Raw genomic sequence first — 27,255 nt, 5'->3', positions numbered from 1 at the left:
TCTGGGGTGCCAAGGTTCGCCATCACTGGTATAGGTGACGAGAATACCCAGCTAAGTAAACAAAGGAGCATGTTTTATACGAGGTCCTTCAGGTATGAATTGAAAGTAGAAGTACGGGAAAGCTTGTATGGCTGTACTTCTCCTTCTACACTCCTGTGACCTGTTTTCAGCAGACATCCGGCCCCTCCTCCACAGCCCAGCGCTCCAGTGAGTGGGTGGGGGGTGGGTGGAGAGCAGAGTGGTGACTTACAGTCACCAGCTCTTTGCCCCCCCACACACATTTATATCACAGTCCCCTTTTTACATCAATGTCCTCAGTCCCCTTTTATCTCACAGTTCCCCCTTCACATCACGGCCCCCTGCCCCCTACCCCTTTTACAGCAGTGTCTTCAGCTCCTTCTTCATAGCAGTGTCTTCAGCTCCTTCTTCATAGCAGTGTCCTTACCCCCAACCTTTTCATAGCAGTGTCCTTCCCCCCCCCCCCCACCCTTTTCATAGCAGTGTCCTTTCCCCCCCCCTTTTCATAGCAGTGTCCTCACTCCCCCTTCCCTACTTCATAGCAGTGTCCTTACCCCCAACCTTTTCATAGCAGTGTCCTTTCCCCCCCCCCTTTTCATAGCAGTGTCCTCACTCCCCTTTTCATAGCAGTGTCCTCACTCCCCTTTTCCCCCCACCCTTTTCGTAGCAGTGTCCTTACCTCCCCCCCCCCACCCTTTCATAGCAATGTTCTAACACCCCCCCCCCCATTTATATCCTTTTAAATCACTGTCCTCACTCACCCCCCCCCCTTCTTAGCAGCGTCCTCACTCCCCCTTTACCCCCACCCTTTCATAGCAATGTCCTCACCTCCTTCAGAGCACTGTTCTCACCCACCCCCCAAATCACCCCCCTCAAAGCACTGTCCTCACTCCCTCCACCTTCATAGCAGTATCCTCACTCCCTCTTTCCCTCCACCCTTTTATAGCAGTGTCCTCACACCCTGACCCCCTTCCCCCCCACCTTTTGATAGCAGTGTCCTCACTCCCCTTTTAGTTGCAGTGTCTTCACCCCTCCCCCCACCCTTTCATAGCAGTGTTATTAAACCCCCCCCCCCCACCCCATTTACATCCCTTTAAAGCACTGTCCTCACTCCACCTTCCGTACTTCATAGCAATGTCCTCATTCCCCCTCCCCCTTCTTAGCAGCATCCTTTGTCCCCCTTTCCCTCCACCCTTTCATAGCAGTGTCCTCACTCCCCCCCACCCTTTCATAGCAGTGTTATTACCCCCCCCCCCCCCCATTTACACCCTTTTAAAGCACTGTCCTCACTCACCCCCCCCCCCCTTCTTAGCAGCATCCTCACTCCCCCTTTCCCTGCACCCTTTTATAGCAGTGTCCTCACACCTGTCCCCCTTCCCCCTAGGATGACCACGTGTCCCGGATTGCCTGGGACAGTCCCACATTTTGGAGGGTGGGAGCTGCCCAGCTATTCTTGTTAACAAGCTGGTCATTGGTTGCTAGGACCACCCAGCATCCTAGCAACCAATCACCTGCTTGATTCTTCTGCCTTCCATCCAGACCCGCCGCCTCTCCCCTCCTGTGCCCTGCTGCAAAGATGAGTGCGGCGGCCGGAGGGGAAATTAAACAGCAGGATCTACAGGGTGGCCAGGCAAAAGAGAGCAAGTGACCAGGTTCCTAAGTTGTGCGACCACCGTGATACGGATGGGACTATCACTTGGTCCAGATCCGGACCACCATTTAGTGATGTCTGCTGTATGAACTGTACACATTCTCGTCACCAATTATCTAATGATTGTGGTCATTAAAAAATAAAAATGGGAGAAACAGTAAATTGGCAAGCGTAGAGCTTTCCTGTTTATTTTACAGACACGGACTGAATAACATACAATATAACAGACTGAAATCAAATCAAAGCTTGTATAACTGAAGCACAAACATGACATCACTTTTATTATACATTGGCTGGACCAATGAAAACCCAGCTCCTTCAATACAACAAAAAATATATATAAATAAACAAAATAAGAGCAATGACATGCAGACGTAGATAGCAAATTACACAAAAGTTCATTGGGAAAAGACAAATCCTGATTGGATATTGCACATTTTTTTTGCCTAACTCTGGTATGATTCTATCTCCAGAGTTTCGGGGTCGACATGGGGCACGTGTTGGCAGGAAGATAGACAGGAACTGTAGTAGACAGACCTCACCAACAGAATCTCCAAGAAGATAAAGGAATCCAGCAGGAAACTCAGGCCAGTGGGCTCTATCTCCAGAGCTCCTGGGTCTACCTACCCATACGAGGGGTTCCCATTCTATTAGCTGGATTTACTTTTTTTATCGTGGAAAATACAAAAAGAGAAAAAAAATACTGACGGGAAGAAAGGTAGAACGGAAATAGACAGATCTCACCACAAGAGCCTGAAGAACCCCCACAAAGAAGACTCTAGCAGAAGACTAGATACAATGAACTCCACCTGTAGACAGCAGAAGAATAAACCCAACGGACTCTACCTGTAGCCAGCTACAGACTCAACCCAATGGACTCTACCTGTAGCCACCTGAAGACTCAACCCAATGGACTCTACCTGTAGCCACCTGAAGACTCAACCCAATGAACTCTACCTGTAGCCACCTGAAGACTCAACCCAATGGACTCTACCTGTAGCCACCTGAAGACTCAACCCAATGGACTCTACCTGTAGCCACCTGAAGACTCATCCCAATGGACTCTACCTGTAGCCAGCTGAAGACTCAACCCAATGGACTCTACCTGTAGCCAGCTGACGACTCGACCCTAATGGACTCCACCTGTAGCCAGCTGACGACTCGACCCTAATGGACTCTACCTGTAGCCAGCTGAAGACTCAACCCAATGGACTCCACCTGTAGCCAGCAGGAGACTCAACCCAATGGACTCTACCTGTAGCCATCTGACGACTCGACCCTAATGGACTCCACCTGTAGCCAGCTGAAGACTCAACCCAATGGACTCTACCTGTAGCCACCTAAAGACTCAACCCAATGGGCTCCACCTGTAGCCAGCTGAAGACTCAACCCAATGGGCTCCACCTCTAGCCAGCAGGAGGCTCAACCCAATGGACTCTACCTGTAGCCAGCTGAAGACTCAACCTAATGGACTCTACCTGTAGCCACCTGAAGACTCAACCCAATGGACTCTACCTGTAGCCACCTGAAGACTCAACCCAATGGACTCTACCTGTAGCCAGCTGAAGACTCAAACCAATGGACTCTACCTGTAGCCAGCTGAAGACTCAACCCAATGGACTCTACCTGTAGCCACCTGAAGACTCAACCCAATGGACTCTACCTGTAGCCAGCTGAAGACCCAACCCAATGGACTTTACCTGTAGCCAGCTGAAGACTCAACCCAATGGACTCTACCTGTAGCCAGCTGAAGACTCAACCCAAAGGACTCTACCTGTAGACACCTGAAGACTCAACCCAATGGACTCTACCTGTAGACACCTGAAGACTCAACCCAATGGACTCTACCTGTAGACACCTGAAGACTCAACCCAATGGACTCTAACTGTAGCCAGCCGAAGACCCAACCAAATGGACTCTACCTGTAGCCATCTGAAGACTCCACCCAATGGACTCTATCTGTAGCCAGCTGAAGACTCAACCCAACCTACCTGTAGCCAGCAGGAGACTCAACCCCATTGACTCCACTTGTAGCCAGCAGGAGACTCAACCAGTGGCGGCCCTTCCATTAGGGGCACCGCCACCCCTCTCTCCCTGCCACCTTCTATATGCAATGGAAAGATTCATGCATAGCATGAATCTATCCATGGCCGCCGCAGCCGTCCCCTATTCATGCTTTAATAGGCTTCCATATAGGGTGGGCTCGGGTCACAGAGAATGTGTTCCTGTCCCACCCAGGTGTGGTACAGCAGCAAATTAAGTTTCGCAGTTGAAACACTGGTCCTCAACCCGGCCAATCAGAAGCAGGTGTGAGACCTGTTTTCCAATTGGCCGAAAAGAGAAGACTCCCGCTTGGCCAGCGAGGAGGGAGGAAACAGAAGCCGGCAACGTCGTGATGACCCGTGGAAAGCAGGAGAACGGGAGGCTGCCGCCAAGCAGGGGAAGCCACCAGTGATGGGGTAAGTGCTACTGACGGGGCAGGGGGGCTCATATTGTTTGCCACCTCCGATATGTTTTTTACACCAACCTCTACTGGACTCAACCCAAAGACTCTACTTATAACCAACAGGAGACCCAACCCAATGAATTCTACAGACTCAACCCAATGGACTGTACCTGTAGCCAGCAGGAGACTCAACCCAACGATCTCTACAGACTCAACCCAATGGACTGCACCTATAGCCAGCAGGAGACTCAACCCAATGATCTCTACAGACTCAACCCAATGGACTGTACCTGTAGCCAGCAGGAGACTCAACCCAACGGTCTCTACATTCTCAACCCAATGAATTCTACAGACTCAACCCAATGGACTGTACCTATAGCCAGCAGGAGACTCAACCCAACGGTCTCTACATTCTCAACCCAATGAATTCTACAGACTCAACCCAATGGACTCTACCCGTAGCCAGCAGCAAGCTCAACCCAATGGACTGTACCTGTAGCCAGCAGGAGACTCAACCCAACGATCTCTACAGACTCAACCCAATGAATTCTACAGACTCAACCCAATGGACTCTACCCGTAGCCAGCAGCAAGCTCAACCCAATGGATTCCACCTGTAGCCAGCAGGAGGCTCAACCCAATGGATTTCACATGTAGCCAGCAGGAGGCTCAACCCAATGCACTCCACCTGTAGCCAGCTGAAGACTCACCCTAATGGACTCTACCTGCAGCCAGCAGGAGACTCAACCCAACGGTCGGTCTCTACAGACTCAACCCAATGTACTCTGCTTAAAACCAGTAGGATATTGAATCTAATGAATTCTACAGACTCAACCCAATGGACTTCACCCGTAGCCAGCAGGAAGCTCAACCCAATGGATTCCACCTGTAGCCAGCAGGAGGCTCAACCCAATGGACTCTACAGACTCAACCCAATGGACTCTGCAGACTCAACCCAATGGACTCAACCCAATGGACTCTGCGGACTCAACCCAATGGACTCTGCGGACTCAACCCAATGGACTCTGCGGACTCAACCCAATGGACTCTGCGGACTCAACCCAATGGACTCTGCGGACTCAACCCAATGGACTCAACCCAATGGACTCAACCCAATGGACTCAACCCAATGGACTCAACCCAATGGACTCTGCGGACTCAACCCAATGGACTCTGCTTAACACCAGCAGGATGTTGAATCTAATGAATTCTACAGACTCAACCCAATGGACTCTACGCGTAGCCAGCAGGAAGCTCAACCCAATGGACTCCACCTGTAGCCTCTATGGAGTGAACCTTTGTCAACAGAAGTATTAGTTCTCTGAGGCCTAATTAGATTCAATTCAGGTGTAAAACATTTCCCGCACTCTGAAGAAAAGGATCCTTCCCAAATGTCCAACAAGGCTTTCTTTCTAACAAAAATCTTCCCCACAGTCTAAACGTGGAAAGGGTAATAGGAATTAGGATTTCTCCCCCACGTGCCTTTTGTGGTGTTTAAGAAGAGTTCTTTTATCAGTGAAACATTTCCCGCACTCTGAACATGAATAAGGACGCGCACCCTTGTGACTTCTCTGGTGTCTAAGAAGGTTTGAATTCTGTGTGAACTGTTTCCCGCACTCTTGGCATGAATAAGGATGCTCCCCCGTGTGAATTCTCTCATGGCTTATTAAGTGTTGTCTCATAGTGAAAGATTTCCCGCACACTAAACACGAATAAGGACGCTCACGCGTGTGAATTTTCTGGTGGGTAAGAAGGTCTTCTTCCTGGACGAAACACTTCTCGCACTCTGAGCACGAATACGGTCGTTCACCAGTGTGGATGTTCTGATGTAGAAGAAGACCTTCTTTGTGACTGAAAAACTTCCCGCACTCTGAACACGAATAAGGACACTCCCCCGTGTGAGTTTTTTGGTGTTTAAGAAGATTTCTTTTATCAGTGAAACGTTTCCCGCACTCTGAACATGAATAGGGGCGAACGCCCATGTGGCTTCTCTGGTGTCTATAAAGGTTCGATTTCTGATTGAAACATTTCCCACACTCTTGGCACAAAAAAGGATGCTCCCCCGTGTGAATTCTCTCATGGGTAAGCAAGTGTTGTTTCATAGTGAAAGTTTTCCCGCAATCTTTACACGAAAAAGGACGCACGCCCGTGTGAATTCTCTGGTGGGTAAGAAGGTCTCCTTTTTGAATGAAACTTTTCTCGCACTCTGTGCATGGATAAGGTCTGTCCCCCGTGTGAATTTTCTGATGTATAAGAAGCCCTTCTTTCTGACTGAAACGCTTCCCGCACTCTGAACACGAATAAGGACTCTCGCCCGTGTGAAACTTCTGATGTTTCTGAAGCTGTTTTAGCCGGACGAAACATTTCCCGCACTCTGAACATAAATAGGGACGCTCGCCTGTGTGTATCCTCAGATGGTTCAGAAGGCTTGTTTTCTGAGTGAAAGATTTCCCGCACTCTGAGCATGAAAAAGGGCGCTCACCCGTGTGAACTCTCTGGTGTGAAATAAGGTGTGAATTCTTAGTGAAACTTTTCCCGCACACCGAACACGAAAAGGGGCGCTCACCTCTGTGGATTCTCTGGTGTTTATGAAGCTCTTCTATCCGGGCAAAACATTTCTCGCACTCTGAACAGGAATGAGGACGCTCCCCCGAGTGAACTTTCTGGTGCTTAAGAAGGCTTCTTTTATTAGTGAAGCATTTCTCGCACTGCGAACACGAAAAAGGACGCAAACCCGCGTGACTCCTCTGGTGCCGAAGAAAATTAGATTTCTGAATGAAACGCTTCCCGCACTCTGAACACGAATAAGGATGCTCCCCCGTGTGAATTCTTTCGTGGATAGTTAAGTGCTGTTTGGTCGCAAAGCTTTTCCCGCACGCTGCACACGAAAAAGGACGGGGGCCCTTGTGAAGTTTCTGGTGGGCGAGAAATTTCCTTTTCTTGGTAAAACATTTCCCGCACTCCGAGCATGAAAAAGATGTGTCGGCTTTGTGACTCTTCTGGTGCGTAAGGAGGCTTTCTTCCTGGCGGAAACGTTTCCCGCACTCCGAACATGGAAAAGGACGCTCTTCCGAGTGGATTTTCTGGTGCGTCAGGAGGTGAGCCTTCTGAGTGAAACGTTTCCCGCACTCCGAGCACGAAAAGGGACGCTCGCCCCTGTGAGTCTTCTGATGTTTAAGAAGCTCTTGGCTTTTAGTGAACTGTTTCCCGCACACCGAACAGGATAAGGAACTCTCTCCTCCTCCGTGGCTTTGGGAAGATTCCTTCGGATTAGATGGATCTGTAGATTTCTCCGTACCGTCATTTCTTAGAGGAGTCTCTGGAGTCACATCACATGATTTATCGGAGGACTCTGGAGGATCGGAGGGATCCATCGATCTCTGTGTGTTCTGAATGATGAAGTTTACTCCGGGGATGTGTTTTATATCCGAGGAGGAAACAGAAGGACCCTCAGAGGTGGTCCTGACGTATCTCCCACCTGCCGAAAAACAAGGTTTTTAATGTTTAATTTTTCTTCCTCAGTTTAGGCCGATACGTATTCTTCTACATATTTTTGTAGGGGTTGGGGGTTTAGGGTTAGGGTAGGGAGCAGTAGATCCGTGTCATGTCACTCGGCAGAACAGGGAAATGCCCCGTTTACGTAGGCATTTCCCCGTTCTGCCTCGGCACATCACAATCGCAGGCCGCCGGCGAACATCGAGTTCGCGGGACCCGCGAGGCACACTCCCGAGGGTCTCGCGTGCGCCCGCTAGGCGGCAAAATTCAAAGGGAATGCAGGTACGCCCTTTTGCCTGCCCGTGCCATTCTGCCAATGTATATATATATATACAGTATCTCCTCCACATTTGTTCGGAACATGACGTTATATTGAGGAATGGAGATGGACCTTTCATAAGGCCTTCTCCATGTCTGTCTGTCCACCTGCAAGGTGATTAATGTGGCCAGTCTCTGGGTGGAGACCAAACCTGATTTAAGCCAGCGAAGCCTACAATCTCAGTATCTCCTCCTCATTTGTTGGGAACATGACGTTATATTGAGGAATGGAGATGGACCTTTCATATGGTGTACAGTATCTCCTCCTCATTTGTTGGGAACATCTCTTAGGTCTGACGGATCACTGAAGTGTTATTTTGCATTACCTAAGAATACACCTGGGTGGTTATATTACATATCCTCATCAGACCTTTCATATGGTGTACAGTATCTCCTCCTCATTTGTTTTTGTCTTTTCAGCCCTACTCTAGAAGAACTACCACTTTGGATTTTATAGGTGAACTTAATGGAGATGTCTTATATTTCAACCCTCGTAACAATGTAAATACACACTTTATATTCATAGATGTTATATGAAAATGTGAACTATTTTGTAATACTTACTTGTGTCGATGTAAAGAGAAGGATCATCCTTTTTACTTTCCACATTCGTCTCCTCCGTAGACTGTTCATCTTCACTCACTGACGTCTCTTCTTCTTCTTCTTCTTCTCCTCCTTCTTCTTCTTCTTCTTCTTCTTCTTTTTCTTCTTTTTCTTCTTTTTCTTCTTTTTCTTCTTTTTCTTCTTTTTCTTCTTTTTCTTCTTCTTCTTTTTCTTCCTTTTCTTCTTCTTCTTCTTCTGTTTCTTCTTCTTCTTCTTCATCCTCAACTTTGATGTCTTTTATTTCTTCATCCTAAACCCCAAAAATGATAGAATAGGTTTGTGAAGAGGAACAAAAGATTGCATAGAAGAATGTCCTCTCGTACTATAAATTCATTTTTAGGTCTTCAAGCTCAGTCCCACCTACCTGATGATGGTGGGGGATGGTGTGATCCTCCTGTGTGGAATCCCGGGAATACAGAGGATGGGGACATTTCTCTGGTGGGTTCCCATTACTGGATCCATCTGTAGGAAACACACACACTGACTGAATACATTGTTTCTATGTGTTTATCAGATGACGGGGGATCTAGGTGTACTGATCTCTCCTTTACACTAATGTGCACCACACTACAGTTTGGGCCCCACTGTTAGCTGGGAATACAGAGGATGGGGACATCTCTCTGGTGGGTTCCTATTACTGGATCCATCTGTAGGAAACACACACACACACACACACTGACTGATTACATTTTTTCAGGTTGTTTTTTTTTTCAGTGAACTGGATGGACATTTATCTTGTTTTTCAACTAATGTAACAATGTAAATACAGTGGAACCTCGGATTACGAGCAAAGTCCGTTCCAGGAAAATGCTCGTAATCCAAAGCACTCGCATATCAAAGCGAGTTTCCTCATAGAAGTCAAAGGAAACGACAATAATTTGTTCTGCTTTGACTTCAATGGCATGCAATACCGCATGTGGCCAGAGGTTGGGGGGCGTCGGAGAGCCTCAGAAAGGGTCGGAAAGGCCAGAGAACAGCTCGGCTGACCTTGGAAAGCCTTGGGAACGGAGTATTTCCGAACGGCTCAGATCGGCTCCGGCGCCCCCCCCCCCTCCCACATCAGGCCAAATGCGGTACTGCACACCCCATTAGCTTGAATTCTGCTAGTTTTCCTAGACAACACTCGCATACCGAGATAGAATTTATTTTTTTAAAGCAGAGGTCCACCCTAAAAAGAAAAAAATGGACAAAAGGCTCCAACAAATTTGGAATTTTTATTTTTAATTTTTTAATACTTACCAGAAATTGCTGTTGTTAGGCAAATCATCCTAATCTGCCACTTCCTATTCCGCTGTGATCTTCTCTCTTCTCCCCCTCGCGTTGTCTTCTGGAATATTCAGGGGCGTTGTCTTCTGGGACCTGTGTGTGTCCCAAGAGAACAGCCGCCCATTCACAAAGCGCAGCACGACTCGCGAATGCGCAGTAGGAATGGCGGTGCTGGCACCCATTACAAGGGATGGATAGGCATCGGGCGGCCGACATCGCGGGCACCCTGGACAGGTAAGTTTGCTTATTAAAAATGTTCAATTTTTTTTTTTATTAAAGCCGGACTTGCGCTTTAAAAAGTTGCTCGCCTTTCTAAAATGCTCGTTAACCGCGTTACTCGTAAACCGAGGTTCCACTATGCATACTTTATACTCGTAAAAAGTAATGTGAACGGTTTCTTCGTTTAGCGTTTGTTCCTTACTTGTGTCTAGAGAAGATTCCTCCTCTTCATGTTTCATAGTCTCCTCCTCCTCCTCCTCCTCCTCCTCCATAGACTGCTGATCTCCACCCACTAAAATCTCTTCTTCTTCCTCTTTAATCTCAATTTTGATTTCTTTCATTTCTTCATCCTAAAATGAAAGAATACATATATAAAAAGGTCCAAGAAGTGACACAGAAGCCTTACCTAGACCCCAGTGAACCAAAGATTGCTGGGCCTGCCTGTAATATAAAGCTCAGGGTGCTGGGCTCCGCTCTTGGTGCTTCTCAGACACCTTCAGGTCTATGTACATTATATAACGTTTGTTGAGCGGATGTGACAAACCGTTTACATATGCAGTTATTAGTCATCACCTGATGCTGGCTACTGGGAAGGTATTTAGTCCCTCCTTTGCTACGCCATCTTGCCTGTGTTCTGCCTGATCCTCTTTCCATGACCCTGGCTTTGTTTCTGAATACACCTTCTCAGTCTTACACTGCTTTCTGTATTCAGTATATTGTATTATAGTGTGACAATCGGGGTGAAAAATGCTGCATTTCCTCTATTATGTGTGGTTCCCTATATCATCAGCACCGCCTAGTGGCCATGATGTATTTGTTTCTCTTTTAGAAATACAGTGGAACCTCGGATTGCGAGTAACGCGGTTAACGCAGGGTTTGACAAATTTTCTTGGAATCTAGGAGCCAGCTAAAAAAGTTAGGAGCCAGAAAACGCGCCCCGTCCCGCCGAGCTCGCGTGCAGAAGAAAACGCAGACGTGAGCAGCGCCCGCATATGTAAACGGTATTCAAACCACACATGTGAGGTTGTGCCGCGATTGGTAGAGCGAGAGCAATAATTCTAGCCCCAGACCTCCTCTGTAACTCAAAACATGCAACCTGTAGAATTTTTTAAACGCCGCCTATTGAGATTTTAAAGGGTAAAAGTTTGTCGCCATTCCACGAGCGGACGCAATTTTGAAGCGTGACATGTTGGGTATCAATTTACTCGGTGTAACATGATCTTTCACAATATAAAAAGAAAATTGGGCTAACTTTACTGTTGTCTTATTTTTTTATTAAAAAAAAGTGCGCTTGTAAGACCGCTGCGCAAATAAATTGTGACAGAAAGTATTGCAACAACCGCCATTTTATTCTCTAGGGTGTTAGAATAAAAAATATATATAATGTTGGGGGGCTCTAATTAGAGGGAAGGAGATGGCAGTGAAAACACAGTGAAAAACACATTAGAATTGCTGTTTTACTTGTCATGCCAACGTCCGCCACAAGATGGCGCCAGATCACAGAATGAAGCTTAGGCCTGCAGAAGGCCGTAAAGCCGTGGCCTTAATTACCGGCCGGTGCAGCAGGGGCGCACAGAGACACAGGATGTCCCTTGTCTTCGTTCGCCCCCACCTCCCGCGGCGGGCCTGCGCCGGCCAGTAATTGAGGCAGCGGCTTTGCGGCCTTCTGTAGGCCTAAGCTTCCCCGGGTGCCAGGTTGCTATTTCTTGTCGCAATTGCGACCGGGTGCCTGGATTTTGTCGAGCCCTAGGTTAACGAGCGTTTCGCAATATAAACACTCTATTTTGAAAAATCCTAACTCGGTTTGCGAATGTTGTCTAACAAAACAAGCAGAACAAAGCGGTGTGCAGTACCGCGTTTGGCCTGAGGAGGGGGGCGCCAGAGCCGAGCAGAGCCAAACAGCGCCGTTCGGAGATGCTTCAAAAGACTTGGAAATTCTCTGTTACCGTGCTGTCCTCGGGCCTTTCCGTCTCTTTCCAAGGCTCTCCGGTGCAACTCCACCTCTGGACGCATGCGGTATTGCATGCCATTGAAGTCAATGCGGAACAAATTATTTTCGTTTCCATTGACTTCAATGGGGAAACTCGCTTTGATATACGAGTACTTTGGATTACGAGCATTCTCCTGGAACGGATTATGTCCGTAATCTGAGGTTCCACTGTACCTCAATCAGGGGAAAAAAAATGGTATTGTGGCCACTAGATGGCGATGATGATATAGGAATTATACACAATAGAGGAAGTACGGCAATTTTTTTTCCCTGATTATGCAAATGTTTGTCATATTCACACAGCAAGTGATTTTATATAGAGACCCACTAGTTTACTGTTTTTAAGCCACAGAGGGTGATTTACAGGTCCAGAGTTGTGTCGCAGCCTGATCCAAACCCATAGATGGGGCTATGATACACTGTATAGTCAAAAGTATTGGGACACCTGCCTTTACATGCACATGAACTGTAATGCCATCCCAGTCTTAGTCCGTAGGGTTCAATACTGAGTTGGCCCCGCCCTTTGCAGCTATAACAGCTTCAACTCTTCTGGGAAGGCCGTCCACAAGGTTTAGGAGTGTGTCTATGGGAATGTTTGACCATTCTTCCAGAAGAGCATTTGTGAGGTCCGGCACTGATGTGGATGAGAAGGCCTGGCTCACAGTCTCTGTTCAGATCCTTTCAAGGTGTTCTATCAGGTTGAGGTCAGGACTCTGTGCAGGCCAGCCTAGTCCCTTCACCCCAGACTCGCTCAACCATGTCTTCATGGACCTTGCTTTGTGCACTGGTCCAAATCATTTGGTGGAGCTTTTGTGACCGGCACAGCACCAAACAGGGCTGGTCAGATACAGACTCATACTACAGTAATAGAAGCCCCTCCCCAAAGATCTTTTCCTGCAGAAGCCAAAGAACAGGGAAAGATCATGTGACCACAAAACAGGGCTTCGGGAATAAGATACTTACAGTAACTGAGACAAAACCCACCCAAACACCAGCGAACAAAATATACAGCAAACAGGAAGATACAAGTGTACCATAACCAAATGACAAAATACCTAACCAGCAACCTAAGTAACACAAACACTAACTACTTAACTAACTATAATACAATATACTGAATACAGAAAGCAGTGTAAGACTGAGAAGGTGTATTCAGAAACAAAGCCAGGGTCAGGGAAAGAGGATCAGGCAGAACACAGGCAAGACGGCGTAGCAAAGGAGGGAATAAATACCTTCCCAGTAGCCAGCATCAGGTGATGACTAATAACTGCTGCTGAACAACACCCGCTGGTGAACACCAGAACTACAACCTACAGGTCTGGGAATTACAGTGCCACCAGCAGGTGATCCAATTCCTTACAGCTTTCTTTATTTGGAGTAGAGGTACGAACTTAGAAGTACCTATGACGTTTTCTTGTGATAGCTTACCTCTGGATTTAATATTCCCTCGTCCTCTTGGCTTTGTTCTTTGTCCATGCTTCTTGATCTGGTCACGTGATTCAAAACAGGACACTCCTCTCTGTCGACAAATAATAAAGCGATTGTTATTTAGCACTGTACTGGGATAAAGAACGTCTCCACTGTGTTCCTCCTTTGTTAACATTTTGCTGCACGCAGAGATGTATTATGGCCTAGGCCGACAAGGCCCAGGCCTAGGGCGGCACAAAAGCTGTCCCCCTGTGCTCATCCCACCCTGTCCCCCTGTGCTCATCCCACCCTGCCCTCATCCCACCCTGTCCCTCTGTCCTCATCCCACCCTGTCTCCCTGTGCTCATCCCACCCTGTCCCCCTGTGCTCATCCGACCCTGTCCTCATCCCACCCTGTCCCTCTGTGCTCATCCCACCCTCTCCCCCTGTGCTCATCCCACCCTGTCCCTCTGTCCTCATCCCACCCTGTCTCCCTGTGCTCATCCCACCCTGTCCCCCTGTGCTCATCCCACCCTCTCCCTCTGTGCTCATCCCACCCTGTCCCTCTGTGCTCATCCCACCCTGTCCCTCTGTCCTCATCCCACCCTGTCTCCCTGTGCTCATCCCACCCTGTCCCCCTGTGCTCATCCCACCCTGTCCCTCTGTGCTCATCCCACCCTGTCCCTCTGTGCTCATCCCACCCTGTCCCCCTGTCCTCATCCCACCCTGTCCTCATCCCACCCTGTCCCTCTGTGCTCATCCCACCCTCTCCCCCTGTGCTCATCCCACCCTGTCCCTCTGTCCTCATCCCACCCTGTCTCCCTGTGCTCATCCCACCCTGTCCCCCTGTGCTCATCCCACCCTCTCCCTCTGTGCTCATCCCACCCTCTCCCCCTGTGCTCATCCCACCCTGTCCCTCTGTCCTCATCCCACCCTGTCTCCCTGTGCTCATCCCACCCTGTCCCCCTGTGCTCATCCCACCCTGTCCCTCTGTGCTCATCCCACCCTGTCCCTCTGTGCTCATCCCACCCTGTCCCTCTGTGCTCATCCCACCCTGTCCCTCTGTGCTCATCCCACCCTGTCCCCCTGTCCTCATCCCACCCTGTCATCATCCCACTCTGTCCCTCTGTCATCATCCCACTGCGTCCCTCTGTCCTCATCCCATTAAAATGACAGGACGGGTCTTAAAAAGGAAGGGGTGCGTCATATATAGTAAGTAGGGAGTGCGCGCGTTTCACCAGGCCTAGGGCAGCACAAAACCTAAATTCACCCCTGGCTGCACGGGGGGGGGGGGGGGGGGGGGCTGGCTACTACTATCATTTATGGAGAGTGAGTGACGGGATTGGACGCTTCGGTGGGTTTTTTCTTTTGGCGGGCCTGATGAGGGATTCAGAGAGGGGCAAAGGGAATGCACAGTTGCCCACCCCCCTGTCCTGGCCTCCAAGTCTTGCATGCTAAAATAAGGGTCTGGTATGGATTTTGGGAGGACCCACCAAATGTTTTTGTTTGGTACATAAGGTTCCCATTTAAATTCCATATCAGATGTGAAAGATCCGGAATTTGGGTGGGAACCCACGCCATTTTTTTATTTGCATGGGATCCTTTTTAACCACTTGCTTACTGGCCACTTATACCCCCCTTTCTGCCCAGGCCACTTTTCAGCTTTTAGCAATGTCACACGTTGAATGACAATTGCGCGGTCATGCTACACTGTACCCAAAGTATTTAATCACTGCTGTTTTTTTTTTATTTTTGCAAAAGAAAAAGGAAGCAGTATCATAGCTTGTTATAAAATTTTGAAAACAGGTAATTTTTTCCCCTTCATTGATGTGCACGGATGGGTACCGATAGGCTGCACTGATGGGTGGCACTGATAGGCGGCACTTATAGGTGGCAGTGATGGGTGGCACTGATAGGCGGAACTTATAGGTGGTACTGATGGGCACTGAAGGGCAGTGATGGGTGGCACTGATAGGTGGCATTGAAGGGCACTGATGAGTGGCATTGAAGGACACAGATAGGCGGCACTTATAGGTGGCACTGAGGGGCAGTGATGGGTGGCACTGATAGGCGGAACTTATAGGTGGTACTGATGGGCACTGAAGGGCAGTGATGGGTGGCACTGATAGGTGGCATTGAAGGGCACTGATGGGTGGCACCGATAGACAGCACTTATGGGCACTGGTATTCGGCACTGATATGCACCTGTAGGTGGCACTGATATCCACTGGCAGGTGGCACTGAAGGGCACTGCATAGCAGCAGTGTCTCTCCCTGTCCACGACTGATGTCTCTCTGTCAAAAGCCTGATGGGTGGCACTGATAGGCGGAACTTATAGGTGGTACTGATGGGCACTGAAGGGCAGTGATGGGTGGCGCTGATAGGTGGCATTGAAGGGCACTGATGGGTGGCACCGATAGACAGCACTTATGGGCACTGATATTCGGCACTGATATGCACCTGTAGGTGGCACCGATATCCACTGGCAGGTGGCACTGGAGGGCACTGCATAGCAGCAGTGTCTCTCCCTGTCCATGACTGATGTCTCTCTGTCAAAAGCCGATTGCCCATCTTTTGTTTACATTATGTGATCAGCTGTCATTGGCTGACAGCTGAGCACGTGGTAAGGGACCGAGATCGACCCCTTACTCGGAAGTCTCATTGACCCGGTGATCACAGAGAGCCCTGCGCACGCGCATGCAGCTCGTGCACGGGAGGATGTCTATTAACGCCCTCCTAGTAATTAAGGCCCTCCATGTAGCCATCATTCGGCCATAGCGCGGGCGGGAGGAGGCTAAAATCCATATCTGACCTGAAGGGTCTGGTATAATTGTTGGGGAGGCCCCCCCAAGACATTCAATTTTTATGCTAACAGCACCTCTTTGTTTACGTTCACCTGCCAGCTGGGAATCCCTGGCTGTAATCGAAATGGTTTGGGTAGGGATAAGTCATGGTTGCTATGACGTCGGCGGCTGTCATCTTCCTAACAACCAACCCAACCTGTGTGGAAAGCTGTCACATTTAGCCGTATTAAGAATACCAAATGTTTCAATTCCCGCTGCAGGCAAGAGGATCAGCTGGGTCAAGCGCCCATTTAGTTTGGCCGTTCATCGAACAAGCAAAGTTCAGTCAAAACGCGGTTCAGACGGAACCGGGAGCTCATCCCCATTTCGGACAGTTGGATAAATGGCTCTATATTTAGGATGTATCCGGTCTATAAACCAGAGACTCTGGGTGGACAGTTGGATAAATGGCTCTATATTTAGGATGTATCCGGTCTATAAACCAGAGACTCTGGATGGACAGTTGGATAAATGGTTCTATATTTAGGATGTATCTGGTCTATAAACCAGAGGCTCTGGATGGACAGTTGGATAAATAGTTCTATATTTAGGATGTATCCGGTCTATAAACCAGAGACTCTGGATGGACAGTTGGATAAATGGTTCTATATTTAGGATGTATCTGGTCTATAAACCAGAGGCTCTGGATGGACAGTTGGATAAATAGTTCTATATTTAGGATGTATCTGGTCTATAAACCAGAGGCTCTGGATAGACAGTTGGATAAATGGTTCTATATTTAGGATGTATCCAGTCTATAAACCAGAGGCTCTGGATGGACAGTTGGATAAATGGTTCTATATTTAGGATGTATCTGGTCTATAAACCAGAGGCTCTGGATGGACAGTTGGATAAATAGTTCTATATTTAGGATGTATCTGGTCTATAAACCAGAGGCTCTGGATAGACAGTTGGATAAATGGTTCTATATTTAGGATGTATCCAGTCTATAAACCAGAGGCTCTGGATGGACAGTTGGATAAATGGTTCTATATTTAGGATGTATCTGGTCTATAAACCAGAGGCTCTGGATAGACAGTTGGATAAATGGTTCTATATTTAGGATGTATCCAGTCTATAAACCAGAGGCTCTGGATGGACAGTTGGATAAATGGTTCTATATTTAGGATGTATCCAGTCTATAAACCAGAGGCTCTGGGTGGACAGTTGGATAAATAGCTCTATATTTAGGTTGGAGATGTACTATAAACAGACATCAAAGTGACTATGGAGGAAGAGGACGTACATGACGGGGGGTTCCCGGGTAAAAATATAATATAATATCTTATTACCTCCTCTGCCAGCTCTAACGTCTCTTCTCCTCTGACCTCTAACCCGGAACGTCCTGTCTGTAGCGCGTCAATTCTGTTCTTTGTTTGGTATCATCTCGCTGCTCGGAGTTCCTCGAACAATAAGTGAGATCACCACCTTGTGGAAATTATTAGAACTACAGCCTATGTTTTTTTTTTATATAAAGTGACAACATCTTTTTGGTGCATTCTTAATTTTTGGCATATTTTACTTAAATACCTGATAAATGAAAAGTTATAATAAAATATAAATAAATAAAATATATGTGAGTGACTATGCGGCACTGATGTTCCTATAATGGGTTATTCTGATAATATTAATGGTGATATTAGGAATAATGGGCCAGATTCTCAAAGGACTTACGACGGCGCAGCGCCATGTATGCCGTCGTAAGTCCTAATCTGACCCGTCGTATCTATGCGCCTGATTCTTAGAATTAGTTACGCATAGATATCCATTGGATCCAACAGGCGTAAGTCTCTTACACCGTCGGATCTAAACTGCAATTTTTTTTTTGCCCGCTAGGTGGCGCTTCCGTCTAATTCCGCATCGAGTATGCAAATTAGCTAGATACGCGAATTCCCAAACGTACGTGCGGCAGACGCAGTAAAGTTACGACGTTTACGTTAGGCTTTTCCCGGCGTAAAGTTGCCCCTGCTATATGAGGCGCAGCCAATGTTAAGTATGGCCGTCGTTCCCGCGTCAAGATTTTAAAAAGTTACATTGTTTGTGTAAGTCGTTCGTGAATGGGGCTGGACGTCATTTACTTTCACGTCGAAACCAATGACGTCCTTGCAACGTCATTTGGAGCAATGCACACTGGGATATTTTACGGACGGCACATGCGCAGTTCGTTCGGCGTGGGGACGCGCTTCATTTAAATGATACACGCCCCCTACCCGCTGAATTTGAATTCCGCCGCGTGATTTACGCTACACCGCCGCAACTTTATAGGCAAGTGCTTTGTGAATAAAGCACTTGCCTGAAAAACTTGCGGCGGCGTAACGTAAATCGGAAACGTTACGCCGCCGCAGAGATACGCCCAGTGTACAAGGATCTGGGCCAAAATTAGCTATAATAATATGGAGAGGCAAACCGAAAAACTACACAAATGTAAGCAGACATGTTTTATATATATATATTAGGGTTGTCCAGATACCGATACCAGTATCGGTATCGGGACCGATACCGAGTATTTGCGGGAGTACTCGTACTCGCGCAAATACCCCCGATACCTAAATAGAATACTTTCCCCACCTTTCCCCCCCCCGCCGCTGCCGCATCGCGCCGCCGCATCGAGGGACATGGCTAGAGGGACATTGCTGCATATGTGAGGGACATGGCTAGAGGGACATTGCTGCATATGTGAGGGACATGGCTGCATATGTGAGGGACATGGCTAGAGGGACATGGCTGCATATGTGAGGGACATGGCTAGAGGGACATTGCTGCATATGTGAGGGACATGGCTAGAGGGACATTGCTGCATATGTGAGGGACATGGCTAGAGGGACATGGCTGCATATGTGAGGGACATGGCTAGAGGGACATGGCTGCATATGTGAGGGACATGGCTAGAGGGACATGGCTGCATATGTGAGGGACATGGCTAGAGGGACATGGCTGCATATGTGGGGGACATGGCTGCATATGGGGACACATTTAAAAAAGTATCGGTATTCGGTATCGGCGACTACTTGAAAAAAAGTATCGGTACTTGTACTCGGTCCTAAAAAAGTGGTATCAGGACAACCCTAATATATATATATATATATATATATATATATATATATATATATACTAAGACTGGGATGCCATTAACCACTTCAATACCGGGCATTTTCATCCCCTTCCTGCCCAGGCCAGTTTTCAGCTTTCGGCACTGCGTCGCTTTAACATGACAATTGCGCGGTCGTGAGACGTGGCTCCCAAACAAAATGAACGTCCTTTTTCCCTCACAAATAGAGCTTTCTTTTGGTGGTATTTGATCACCTCTGCGGGTTTTTTTTGCGCTATAAACAAAAAAAAAACGACAACTTTGAAAAAAAATATATATTTTTTTTACTTTTTGCTATAATAAATATCCCAATTTTTTTTTCTCAATTTAGGCCGATACGTATTCTTCTACATATTTTTGGTAAAAAAAATTCACAATAAGCGTATAGTAATTGGCTTGCGCAAAAGTTATAGCGCCTACAAAATAGGGGATAGATTCCTGAAATTTTTTTATTATTTTTTTTTTTACTAGTAATGGCGACGATCTGCGATTTTTGTCAGGACTGCGATATTGCTGGGGACACATCGGACACTTTTGACACATTTTTGGGACCATTCACATTTATACAGCGAACAGTGCTATAAATATGCACTGATTACTGTATAAATGTGAATGGCAGGGAAGGGGTTAACACTAGGGGGCACAATCAAGGGGTTAATGTGTTCCCTAGGGAGTGATTCTTACTGTGGGGGGAGGGGACTGACTGGGGGAGGTGACCGATTGGTGTCCCTATGTACAAGGGACACACCATCTGTCTCCTCTCCCTGACAGGACGTGGATCTCTGAGTTTACACACGGAGATCCATGGTCCTGGTTCTTTCTTTGCCGATCGCAAGCACCTGGCGGACATCGCAGCCGATAGGCACGGGCATCGCCACCCGTGGGAGGCGGTGGGCACGCACGCCCCCTAGCGGCTGGGAGGGAAACCTGCTGACAGCTGATGAGTCATGGTTGTTAAGGATGCGGCTGCCGCCTGCTCCTTAACAACCATAACATGACAGCAGGATTCCCCACCCGGGAACACCCATGTTTACCTGGCTTTTGGCAAGTGACGGGACATGGGACCACTGGGCCTGGTGAAGAGGCCCTTGTTCTCATTAACTTGGGGACAAGGTGCTTTGGGGGGGAGCTCCCCTCCCCCAAAGCACCTCCCCATGTTGAGGGCATGTGGCCTAGTATGGTTCGGGGGGAGGGGCACTTTCTCACTCCCCTCTTGACCTGCATGTTCAGATAAAGGGTCTGGACCGTTACATATGGCATCTGTAGTGGCTCCATGTATACTTCCGCTGTCCCTTGTGCAGAACTGGACCTTCTGGACTCTCCATCTCATTAATAAAACACCAATGGGTGAATCTCTATGAACTGATCACATTCCGATCATCTAAGAATCATGATAAATTCAAAGAAAAAAATTGTTCTGAGAACAAAATATTGTAAAGTGCGGAGCCGTCTTGTTTATTGTAAAAACACATGATAAATGAATAACATACAATAAAATGAAGCTTTAGGGGTCTATTTATCAATGTTTTCACCCAGGATTCACCCAACTTACACCAAGTCACACATTTGTAAACATAATTAAAGCGGAACTAAACCCTCCTATCGTTTTCAGCCAAGGAAGCCGCCATCTTGGTCTCTGTTTGATCTGCAGCTGCACGTGTGATCAGTTATGACACCAGCCATTGGATGGTTTGACAGTTGGGTTGAGAGCACAAGAAAATGTGACAGTTGGCACTCCCGGCATGCTGGGAATGTAACTGTTTTTGCAACCGTTAAATGGATGGTTTTAGTTCCACTTTAATATTAATAATTTACAAGGCCGTTCACAACTCTGCCCTCGGGTACATCATCAACCTCTACAAACCTTCCACTTGGCTCCTTCCAAGACCTTCTGCTCTTTAACTCCCTTGTCGTCTCCTCTTGTGTTCTTCTCCAGAGCCTCCCCCATCCTCTGGAACACCCTATCCCCAAACTGTCCAGCTACCATCTACCCTGCCTTTAGGTGATCCCGGAAAACTCATCTCTTCAGGAAAGCTTATCGCACCCCTACCTAACAATTGGACTTTTACTTTGTCGATCAACTCATCCCCCTCCACAGTGATTAACCTTTGTATCATTTCCCTTTAAATTGTAAGCGCTCACAAACGGGGCCCCCTAGCTCTCTTCTAGTGAATTGCATTGTAAATATCATGCCTTCTTTTGTATTGTACAAACTGTTAGTGCTACTGTATATGAATCCTGTATTTTAATTAATAATTATTATTCGTTTGGAACATGTGTGAATCTTAGGTGAAAAATATATAGCGACTTTATTAATTATACATTAGCTGTATCAATAATAAAAAAAAAAGTTTCTTAAGTAAAAGAGAAGCAGTGATGCACCGCAGCCTATACTTATGCCGCGTACACACGATCATTTTTCGGCATGAAAAAAAAAGGTGTTTTTCGGCATGTAGAAAAAACGAAATTTTTCCAACTTCATCATTAAAACGACGTTGCCCACACACCATCGTTTTTTGAAAATGCTGTAACGTACAACACATACGATGACACTATAAAGGGGAAGTTCCATGCAGGTGACGCCACCCTTGGGGCTGCTTTAGCCGATTCCGTGTTAGTAAAAGACGATTCGCGCTTTTCTGTCTGTTACAGCGTGATGAATGTGCTTACTCCATTACGAACGGTAGTTTTACCAGAACGAGCGCTCCCGTCTCATAACTTTCTTCTGAGCATGCGCGGGTTTTTAACGTCGTTTTAGCCCACACACGATAATTTTTTACAACCCGAAAAACGACATTGTTTAAAACGTCGTTAAAAAATGCAGCATGCTCGAAAAAAAATGTTGTCGATGTGAAGCCCACACACCATCATTTTAAATTACATTTTTTTTAAAAACGATTTTTTTTCATGCCGAAAAATGATCGCGTGTACGCGGCATTAGACTTAGTTCCTCTTACGCAATTTGGCGCATTGGGCAGTAAGTGCTTTCCATCGAATTTTGTCAGGTGTGACCAGCTCAGCCTCGTCCCATTGAACCTCAATGGCTTTCAGGATGGTTTTAAATGTGGACCACCAAGTTGTTGGTGGTCTTCCTTGTGTGGTGGCATCCAGCACATTGCAATTTTGGTTAGGCAGGGGTCGGGTAGCCTCCGATCTTTTAGCCTCTGTATACCACAGCGTTTCGAGATTTCCTCTTTTGTGATACGGTCTATATATGTGATGGCCAGAGTTTTCTGCAGGCGTCTCCGGTGAAATGGTTAGAGTTGTACATATCAAACTATAAAAAGGTCCATTGGTGAGATGGGTTCAGCAGCTTACAGAAAAGTCCATTGGTGAGATGGGTTCAGCACCCTACAGAAAGGTCCATTGGTGAAATGGGTTCATTAGCCTACGGCAACCTCTAGAACAGTCCATTGGTGAAATGGGTTCATTAGCCTACGGCAACCTCTAGAACAGTCCATTGGTGAAATGGGTTCATTAGCCTACGGCAACCTCTAGAACAGTCCATTGGTGAAATGGGTTCATTAGCCTACGGCAACCTCTAGAACAGTCCATTGGTGAAATGGGTTCATTAGCTTACGGCAACCTCTAGAACAGTCCATTGGTGAGATGGGTTAATTAGCCTACGGCAACCTCTAGAACAGTCCATTGGTGAAATGGGTTCATTAGCCTACGGCAACCTCTAGAACAGTCCATTGGTGAAATGGGTTCATTAGCCGACGGTTAAGTGTTAAACCCAGCTGTATCTGTAGTAAGAGCAGTCTCAGCTGCTCATGAGCTCCATGACTAAGCCTCGTGACTGAAGCGAAACACGTTGGAGGCATGACCTGGATGGAGTCTGGGCTGAGGCTGCTTTTCACTACAGATATCATTGGGGTTTTGTTGGATGTGCGGCACCTGGGACATTTTCTTTTCCTTATGCTTGCATTTAGTGAGCTGAGATGAGCTCTTCCCCAGCCTGCACTCTCAGTGTGGCTTACCGGACCTGGACCAGCACCCTGAATTTTTGGTGTGGTTTAATAGTGACAAAGTATACTTAGTATACTTTAAGTATAGGCCTATCTGCCCCCCTCCCCTGGAAAATCTGAGGCTTGCGGGGTTCAGGGTTAAACCCAGTGGTATCTGTAATGAAAGCAGCCTCAGCTGCTCAATACCTCCATGACTAAGCCTCATGGGTGGGGCGAAACATGTTGGAGGAATGGCCTGGATGGAGACTGGGCTGAGGCTGCTTTTCACTACAGATATCACTGGGTTTTGTTGGATTTGCGGCACCTGGGACATTTCCTTTCCTTGTGCTTGCATTGAGTGAGCCGAGACAAGCTCTTCCCCAGCCTGCACTCTCAGCGTGAGTTACCGGACCTGGACTGGCACCCTGAATTTTTGGTGTGAGTTAATAGTGGCAAAGTATACCATTGGGCCTATCTGCCCCTCTCCCCTGGAAAATCTGAGGGTTGAGGGTTAAACCCAGTGGTATCTGTAGTGAAAGCAGCCTCAGCTGCTCAAGACCTCCATGACTAAGCCTCCTGGGTGGGGCGAAACATGTTGGAGGCATGGTCTGGATGGAGAGTGGGCTGAGGCTGCTTTTCACTACAGATATCACTGGGTTTTGTTGGATGTGCGGCACCTGGGCCATTTCCTTTCCTCATGCTTGCATTTAGTGAGCCGAGACAAGCTCTTCCCCAGCCTGCACTCTCACCGTAAGTTACTGGGCCTGGACCAATACGAACCTGCAGCGGCAACCCAAACTTTTGTTGGGGGTTTATAGTGGCATAGTATACCATTAAGCCTATCAGCCACCCTCCCCTGGAAAAATCTGAGGCTTTCAGGGTTAACTCCAGCAGTATCTGTGGTAAGACCTCCATGACTAAGCCTCAAGGGTGGGGCGAAACACGTTGGAGGCATGGCCTGAATGGAGTCTGGGCTGAGGCTGTTTTTGACTCTCTTTAGCAAAACTATTTTATAGATTAAATGCTTCCTACAGGCTGAAAAGCGGGCTAACCCGTGTGAATTCGCTGGTGTTTAAGAAGGTCTCCTCTCTGAATGAAACCTTTCCCGCACTCTGAACATGAAAAAGGACGCTCCCCCGTGTGAATTCTCTGGTGTTTAAGAAGGCTTGCTTTTTCGCCGAAACATTTCCCGCACTCTGAACACGAATAAGGGCGCTCACCCGTGTGACATCCCTGGTGTCTAAGAAGGCTTCCCTTCTCAACTAAACACTTCCCGCACTCTGAACACGGATAGGGACGCTCGCCCGTGTGAATCCTCTGATGCCTAACAAGCCCGTCTTTCACATTGAAACATTTCCCGCACACTAAACAGGAATAAGGACGCACGCCCGTATGAATTCTCTGGTGTGTAAGAAGTGATTTCTTTACAGCAAAACATTTTCCACACTCTGAACATGAATATGGAAGCTCACCCGTGTGAATTCTCTGGTGCAAAAGGAATGTTGTTTTCTCTGTCAAACATTTCCCGCACACTAAGCATATATAAGGGCGCTCACCTGTGTGAATCCTCTGGTGTCTAACAAGTCCATATTTCACAATGAATCTTTTCCCACATTCCGAACATGAATAGGGACGCTCACCTGTGTGACTCCGCTGGTGCTTAAGAAAGTTTCCTTTCTGAATGAAACTTTTCCCGCACTCTGAACATGAATACGGACGCTCACCTGTGTGAATTCTTTGGTGTTTTTGAAGCAACTGTTTCTCAGTGAAACATTTCCCGCACTCTGAACATAAATAAGGACGTTCGCCCGTGTGAATTCTTTGGTGCGTAAGAAGTTTTCCTTTCTCAAAGAATCTTTTCCCGCACTCCGAACATGAATGAGGACGCTCACCTGTGTGAATTCTCTGGTGCCTGTAAAGTGTGCTGGTTTCGGCAAATGATTTCCCGCACACTGAACACGACAATGAACGGTCTCCTGTGTGGGTTCTTTTACGGCTTAAAGAACTTTCTATGGCTTTAGATGGTCCTTTAGATCTATTAGCCCTTCGAGAGGTTTTAGAGATATCTGGAGGAACAAGATCTGATTGGTTAGATGATTCTTTAGGATCGGAGGGATCCATCGATCCCTCTGTTTGGGAAGGTCTTTGATGTATATTTAGAGTAATAGAAGTTTTTCCTGAAGAACTTTGTGTGATTCCGTTATAATCTGGAGATACAATAGGATGTCCCTCAGAGATATTCCAGACATAGTGTCCACCTGTTGGAAAATCATTTTTAAAAACATATTATAAGTGTTCTTCATGCATCATATACGTCGATCGAGGACGAAACATATTTGCGGAGCTCTGTCATGGAACTGTCTGCAATCATAACATTAAAATACAAATACAAGGCAGATAAAGGTTAGAACACAGATTAGGGCTCTGGCATGAAATTTGGTGCAAACAAGAATATAAAACAGAAGGATACACTAAACCCAAACCACGCAACAGAGTTTGTGCACTGAACATTATCATTATGAGAACGGAGATCTGCCTTCCTCCACCTCACTTCCTGAAAACATGAAAGCAAAATTAACCACTTCCTTGCTGGGCAATACATTTTTCTCCTTCATTGATGAACGCTGATGAGGCTGCACTGATGGGTACTGATAGGCTGCATTGATGGGCACCGATAAGGCGGCACTGGTGGGCACTGATAGGCGGCACTGGTGGGCACTGAGAGGCGACATTGAGAGGTTGCACTGATGGGTGGCACTGAAGGGCATTGATAGCTGGCACTGGTGGGCACTGAGAATTGGCACTAATACATTGATGGGCACCGATAAGGCGGCACTGATGGGCACTGAGAGGTGGCACTGGTGGGCACTGAAAATTGGCACTATTACATTGATGGGCACTGATAAGGTGGCACTGATTGGCGGCACTGATGGGCACTGAGAGGTGACATTAACAGGTGGCACTGATGGGTGGCACTGAAGGGCATTGATAGGTGGCACTGAGAATTGGCACTAATACATTGATGGGCACTGAGAAGGCAGCACTGATGGGCACTGAGAAGTGACACTGAGAAGTGGCACTGATGGGCATTGATAGGTGGCACTGGTGGGCACTGAGAATTGGAAATAATACATTGATGGGCACCGATAAGGCGGCACTAATCAGTGGCACTGATAGGTGACATTAAGGGGTGGCACTGATGGGCATTGATAGGTGTCACTGAGAATTGGCACTAATAGGTGTCACTGATAGCTGGCAGTGATGGGCACTGATAGGTTAGACTGATAGGCAGCACTGATTGGCACCACTGGTGGGCATATATAGGTGACACTCATGGGCATTGATAGATGCAGGGCTGTGGAGTCAGAGTCCGAGTCGGGGGAAATTTTGGGTACCTGGAGTCGGAGTCGGCAAACAATGCACCGACTCCGACTCCTACTAAATTTAGATTGGAATTAAAAAAAAAAAAAAGCAAGTTTAAATGTCCCAATTCACAAAAAGTTATAATTAATGACTTCTCTACTGTAAGAATAAAGACCAATGCATGCAGTGCCTCACGTAACTGCAAAACGAACACGTTAAGTGACCGTGAAGAAGCATGCTTTTCATGTGCTTCACTATATGGCACGCAACGCACAATTAGGAGCTGCAATACTTATACTTTCCATAGTGTTGTGTTCTGCTTTTACAGGGAACGCATGTTAGAGAACCAGTAAGTGTCCAAATAAAAAAATTCCAACAGGAGTTTTATAAAGCACTAAAAGAAGTTGAAAAGTATGATCGCTCATCAAAACTTACTGTTGAAGAAGCCATCCTTGTTTATCCAGAGATCGTTAGTGATGAGGCCAGAATAGTTAGCTTAATAGCTTAAGAGCCTCTATGAAAGAGGATCTGGCAGAGGCAATTCTCTTCCTTAGAACTCTACATTGAATTGATTAGCATTTGCTAAGCCTATAACTACATTT

The 27,255-nt window shown here is 47.1% G+C and overlaps 3 protein-coding genes and 1 long non-coding RNA gene across 4 annotated transcripts in view; all 4 read right to left on the bottom strand.

Moving 5' to 3' along the window:
* Nucleotides 1–27,255, bottom strand: part of LOC120910546 (zinc finger protein 850-like) — a 1,103,195-nt gene that overhangs the window by 308,098 nt on the left and 767,842 nt on the right.
* Nucleotides 1,835–5,217, bottom strand: LOC120910311. Its single transcript, XR_005741518.1, has 2 exons — nucleotides 4,609–5,217; nucleotides 1,835–4,488 (listed from the first exon to the last, which is right to left on the bottom strand). It is a non-coding gene; the product is annotated as an uncharacterized LOC120910311 (long non-coding RNA).
* On the bottom strand, nucleotides 5,220–8,642 carry LOC120910018 (gastrula zinc finger protein XlCGF26.1-like). The gene is made up of 2 exons (XM_040321854.1): nucleotides 8,492–8,642; nucleotides 5,220–7,592 (listed from the first exon to the last, which is right to left on the bottom strand). The coding sequence occupies exon 2, from the start codon at nucleotides 7,486–7,488 to the stop codon at nucleotides 5,575–5,577; it is 1,914 nt and encodes a 637-aa protein (XP_040177788.1). The 5' UTR covers nucleotides 7,489–7,592; nucleotides 8,492–8,642; the 3' UTR covers nucleotides 5,220–5,574.
* The window catches only part of LOC120909801 (zinc finger protein 721-like), a 53,114-nt gene continuing 48,079 nt past the window's right edge, over nucleotides 22,221–27,255 (bottom strand). Inside the window, exon 8 of the mRNA XM_040321531.1 lies at nucleotides 22,221–25,548. Within this exon, the coding sequence (XP_040177465.1) occupies nucleotides 24,338–25,548 (1,211 nt within the window). The 3' untranslated portion in view covers nucleotides 22,221–24,337. The remainder of the gene's footprint in view (nucleotides 25,549–27,255) is intronic.

The sequence above is a fragment of the Rana temporaria genome, chromosome 8 (assembly GCF_905171775.1).
Source record: "Rana temporaria chromosome 8, aRanTem1.1, whole genome shotgun sequence".
Classification (NCBI taxonomy): Eukaryota; Metazoa; Chordata; class Amphibia; order Anura; family Ranidae; genus Rana; species Rana temporaria.
This window is presented reverse-complemented; position numbering and strand designations above follow the sequence as displayed.

What these genes read in the sequence shown, in the direction of transcription:
- LOC120910018 (XM_040321854.1), bottom strand. Translation starts at nt 7,488, where the DNA reads ATGGATCCCTCCGATCCTCCAGAGTCCTCCGATAAATCATGTGATGTG.